Here is a 6,099-nt window from a genome sequence, read left to right on the forward strand (position 1 = left end):
CTTGGAACTTGATGTACATTTGGAAGTAATTTTACTATATTTGAGGAAGTGGACCGACATAACCCACATTAGGTTCGATCTATGTCAGGAAGAAATATCGCTGTGTAAAGTTTAGATTGTATTGATTACGCCCTTTGAGAGATATGGTATGCACCATTTTAGCAAAAAATTTTGAACTTTTATGGCGGGGGTACCGATATCACTTAACTTTAATTTGGACAGAATATAACGAGATCCAAAACTTGGAACAAATGGGTTGAGCCGTTCGACAGTTATCATGCGCTCCAGCCTGCCAGACAAACAGAGATACAGACGGACGGATTGTGCTAAGTAATCCCAACTTGTCTGAAACAAATTTTAGTCTATGTGGAGTCTAAAATCATTATTTGAAAAATATTCTAGATACAACGTGATAGAGACATTTGACAACAAAGGTACGCTCTAAAAAATTGTGATGAGACGACTCCTAGTCTCATCACAAATGCACCAAGAAACCAAAGGAAAATAAACTAAGAAAATGTAAACATACGCGCGAGCGGTGTTGTTTGATTTAGAGAGACTCTTTATTTACTACAAAATATTTAATCATAAATCTTACAATCTATCAATAACACACATACACATACATTTGGTTTACACGCACATTAGAAATGCACGCTGTGTCTATAAATACATCATGCACACACACGTTGCCTTGGTAATGGAAAGTACATTTATTATAGACCCTTAGTTATCTTTACTATTTTGGGCACGACATTTGTTCCATTATTAATGACAGGCAGTCGGTTATTTTTAAACATAGATTCTTCGAACACATGCATTAAAAAGAAATCTACCTGACTCTATTTACACAGAAAAGAGTCTTCTACAAAATTCACCATTAAATAGTTTAGATACAAAACTGGCACTCTTCTGCTCTTAGAGTATTCTAATCTGTTAACAATAATGTTTGAATGTTATTTTCTACAAAATAGGAATATTATCTTAAACATGATCATAATGTAATACTTTTCATTTTCTGCTGAAGGCATTCTTTAAATTCTAAATTAATAATAAAAAATATAGAGAATTATCATGACTTCATTCTAGGTGATGGCACCCAACACCTTCAGCAACCAGCTAGGATGAGGACTTCTTTTCCCTCGATGAAATACGTGGTATATCCAATTTCATTTGGTAGGATATTTCTCGCCACTAAAACTTCCTTCGTTAATTATACGATGACCTGACACATGACGTATAATTGTACGCTTGACACGATCTGCACCGGCAACTTCTTCTTCATTGGCATTATATAGAGTTGTCCTTATGTTTTCTCCACTTTTCCATTTTCGTGGCTTCATCATTATTTTTGTTGGTGGTTCTTGTGCTGTATCCGTTACCAACCCTTGAAATACGGTAGCACCACCATCTTCATTGATACCTTCCTTGGATACCCTTGCCTTAGGATCACCTTTGAAAATTTCGACGTCATCCTTCTCTCGGCTGATTACAAAATATTGCGTTTGGCTAATATCTTCTTCGCCACACAGTACTTTGTCGTCGACAGCACTTTCTTGTAGTTGTTGTGACCTTTCATCTCGGCATCGTTGCAAGTCAGCTTCCATATTGGAAATGTCAACACCATGACGTGCACGTTCAGTATCGAGCAATTTCTCTAACTCATAATTGCGGGCATTCAATGTAGCATTTGTAGCTTCCAACTCAATAATTCGGCTCTTCAAGATATTAATTCAGCACGATTAGCACTAATTTGTCATTCGAATTGTGCACGCAAATCTTGCGAAGACTGTTGCAATTTGGCTTCATACTTTGTAGAAAGCCGACAGCGTATTTCTTTAATGCTTGTTCCTTGTAGGTAATTTCTTCCCGCAGACTCTGAATGTTCTTTTGTAGATACTCGAACTCTTTTCTTAATTCATCAAGGTCCACAATGGTCTTTTCTTTTTCAGCATTAGCAGCATTGTATTTGGAGGTAAGGTCTTCAACTCGTGATTCATACAGACGAGCATTTTCCTCAGTAATTGAGCAAGCAATGGTTTTTTGATCCAACCTGCCCTTCAACTGTTCATTTTCTTCACGTATTTGATTTATGTCAATTCCAAACTTCCGCGAAACATCACCGCGAACGTTTTCAGTTTCCATAGTTTCCGTGTCCCCACCAACTTTCTGAGTGGATCCTACACTACCTGAAAACTTTACTGTTTTATTAAATTCAGGAATAATCGCAGTTTCAAGAATTTGTGTATCTAACGAATCCTTCTTTAATTCGATCCCAAAATCTATCCTTACTTGACGATTTAAGAAGTCGAACTTTTTTATTGCATACCGCACACCTGAGGCTATGCATTTCATATGGAAATTTTCCCATATCGCGGAGCTCCCTATCATTGTCTAAAAAATCCCTTCTTGCTTCCGTGAAGGAACTAGCAACTTTAAACAATTTTTCCCTTGTTTCCCTGGTTACACTTTTCTGAGCAATTTTGCTCAGTTCTAAATAAAGCGAAACAATGTATTCGCCCAACACCCTTTGATTTTGGCTGAAATCTTGAAAATTCATTTCCACGAAATACACTTTTTGTCACTTTATTTATTTTTTTATTAGTAGCTATAAAAATTGGCCTAACACAATCTTTGCTTCGACTGTGCGCCTTTCTATAACCTAACGAATAAACCTAACGTAGTCACTTTTGACTACGCGCCTATTACGTTATATCACTACGCGTAAACTAACACACTTTTCTTTCTTGAAAATGTGAGCCTACCACGTCACTACACTTAACACGAAAAAACTACACAAATTACCTTTTTAAACTCGCGAGTCTATCACGTCGGGGTCACCAAATGATGAGACGACTCCTAGTCTCATCACAAATGCCCCAAGAAACCAAAGGAAAATAAACTAAGAAAATGAAAACACACGCGCGAGCGGTGTTGTTCGCTTCGTTGATTTAGAGAAACTCTTTATTTACTACAAAATATTTAAACCTAAATTTTACAATCTATCAATAACACACATACAGATACATTTGGTTTACACGCACATTAGAAATGCACGCTGTGTCTATAAATACATCATGCACACACATGGTGCGTTGGTAATGGAAAATACATTTATTATAGACCCTTTCTTATCTTTACTATTTTGGGCACGACATTTGTTCCATTATTAATGACAGGCAGTCGGTTATTTTTAAACATAGATTCTTCGAACACATGCATTAAAAAGAAATCTACCTGACTCTATTTACACAGAAAAGAGTCTTCTACAAAATTCACCAAATTGTCTATCATATTCAAGAGAATATTTTACGACAAATTTGAAAGTTTGGGAGATATTGTGCAAACTATATAAAAATTGTAGTATTTTTAGATATTTCATACATTTGAACGAGTTGATTATTTGTAAAAATATTTTCTTCGTTTTCTTATCTCTTAAAAAGGTTTCATTTGTTCGAAAAATTCAATATTTAGCCATTTTTAGATAAGGACATAAAATCTTAGCTGAATCTAACAAAACAATAGCCTATTAGCGTTTTTGTCGTTTGGGTCTGTACTTTTATAAAATCCTCGGTAGAAGTTCTTTGCACACGACTACCTTAAAAATGTTGGACAGTGTTCCTAAAAATATAGCAGATTTTAACCATTTTTAACGCACACAATGTCAGTATTTTCTCCTACTGTTTAGCAACAAATTTCTCTAAAATATAATAACAAAATGTTGGTGAAGCCAGTGAGACAAATTAGCAATTGGCTTTCAAAATATAGTCCACAAAAAACCCTTCATAAATTTTGTCCAATAGACATTTTTCTAGCATTTTCATTGAGTGTAATGCTTCGAGCCCTTAATATAGCTCGAATATGACATAACGAATATGGAGTATATTCATTACGGAACTTGTATTTAATAGTGGCATAATATGACATGAAGAAGTAATTCTGATTCCATTAGAAGTTTCTTTCAAAAAGAGTATAGGTACAAACAAAAAATTTTCTTATAAACAACAGACAGACGTTATTTATACCGATTTTAGTAAAGCCTTTGATACCGTAGTGCATAAACATTTGCTTTATAAACTTGATATCATGGGATTTCCACAATCTTTATTGAATTGGGTTTCCTCTTATTTAAGAGGACGCACCCAAAAAGTTTTATTTAACGAGTCATTTTCCAAGGACTTGTTCGTTTCTTCCGGTGTGCCGCAAGGTAGCCACCTGGGCCCACTTTTATTTGTACTATATATTAACGATCTTCCTTCAGCTATACGTTACTGCAAAAATTTAAGGTATGCTGATGATGTAAAGCTATTCTTTCAACTGAATTCATTAAGTAATTCAATATATCTACAATATGATCTGCACTCTCTTACTAATTGGTGTTACGCAAATGGGATGACTTTGAACATGAAAAAGTGTAAAAAATTTTCCTTACCTAGATCACTTCCATTTTTCTCCAATTATTATATTGGTTCACATCACTTGGAAAATGTTGACTCTTTTCTAGATCTAGGTGTTTTACTAGATCATAAATTGCGCTTCAATTTGCACATTGATTCTTGTGTTAATAAAGCTAAATCGTTAATGGGTTTTATTAAACGTTGGTCTAAAGAATTTGATGACACATACGTTACGAAACGTTTGTTTGTTAGCCTCGTCCGCCCAGTTCTGGAATATGGTTGCATTCTATGGAGCCCTTATTACAAATCATACTCTGATAAGATTGAGTCGGTTCAAATCCAATTCCTACTGTTTGCCCTGCGTGGTCTGCACTGGGACACGACCGCGCTACTCCCACCTTATGAAAGCCGTTTAATGTTAATTGATCTTCCTACTCTTGAAAAAAGAAGATTTACACTAAGAGCGCTATTTTTTATTAAACTGTTACGCGGCTTAATTGACTGTCCGTACTTGATAGGAGAAATAAGATTTAATGTTCCTTCACGTATAACCCGTAATTTCTTGCCAATTAATTTGCCTACTGTGAGAACTAATTATGAAGATAATAACCCATTACGTTCATTGTGTGATATATGCAATAACATCTATAATACGATACCTTTAACTGAACCATTACATACTTTTAAAAAATTAATATTGCATTCATAATGTATAAGCAAGCAGGTTGCCAATCCTCTTTAATGTAGTATTAACATTTTTAGTACCTTAGTTTAGAATCTATTGTTCTGTAAACTACTTGTGCCTGTTAAGAACCCTTCAGCTCAGCATATGTATATCTACAACTCCCTCTGCGGAACAGTAGAACACAGCTAATGAGCAGAAACTATTTTTAATTTATATCTATCACCCTCGTTCATTCTAAAGTTGAGTGTCTAAAAACTTGAGCTCTGTTTAACGGCAAACTACATCTCCCTCAGCGGAACCAGTAGTATTCAGCCTAAAGAGCCTTTAATGTAAATACATATTAATTTCCCTAATTAAATTATGTTGTTGTAGTTTGTAATTAAATTTTTATATCGGCTGATATAATTTGTAGCCGGTAGTTTTGTCCCCAACTAACCCGCCATTGACCGGTCCATGGTGTGTACGTGCTCCCTACGTAAGGGGAGGTGGCCCCCTCGGCCGGCAGGGGCGGGTGTGAGAGGCGTGGGAACGAACGAAAAAAAAAACTTATAAATGATGCACATTTTTTGAACAGAATCTTCAGAAAAAGATAAGTTTTCATTGAAATCTCCAATAATAAAAATGTTTATGGGAAAGATAGTATGTAATAATTTGTTACAGTAGCTTAACAAATTTTGTTCAACCATCTTGCAATACAGACGTGTTTTCAATCGATCCTCGTTAATACTCAATTATTCACCTCCCTGTATTAGCTAAACGTTATATTAACGCAATAACCAACATAGCATAGTGTTCACATATCGAAAACATTCGAATAATCACACATTATAGTGTCTGTGTTTCATATTGAGCAAAACAAAAAAATAAAGAAAAACTTTGATATCTTATGCTTTGCTTTGTGCATAGTTTTTGCAACAACAGATCGTTTACCAAATTAGCAACAACAAATTATGATACCAGTTTTGCAATAACAATTCTTTGTGATCACCCTCATCATCCGATCAGCCGTTGTACTTG

The 6,099-nt window shown here is 35.1% G+C and overlaps 1 protein-coding gene across 1 annotated transcript; it reads right to left on the reverse strand.

Annotated features, from left to right (window-relative positions):
• Window positions 1–1,169: 1,169 nt before the first annotated feature.
• Window positions 1,170–2,145, reverse strand: LOC141404298 (lamin Dm0-like). Its single transcript, XM_073987814.1, has 2 exons — window positions 1,774–2,145; window positions 1,170–1,718 (listed from the first exon to the last, which is right to left on the reverse strand). Exons 1-2 carry the CDS (start codon window positions 2,143–2,145, stop codon window positions 1,170–1,172), a joined length of 921 nt encoding a protein of 306 aa, XP_073843915.1.
• Between the last annotated feature and the right edge of the window lie 3,954 nt (window positions 2,146–6,099).

This window comes from Musca autumnalis, unplaced genomic scaffold (assembly GCF_047663935.1).
Source record: "Musca autumnalis isolate F117 unplaced genomic scaffold, ASM4766393v1 scaffold_1, whole genome shotgun sequence".
Classification (NCBI taxonomy): domain Eukaryota; kingdom Metazoa; phylum Arthropoda; class Insecta; order Diptera; family Muscidae; genus Musca; species Musca autumnalis.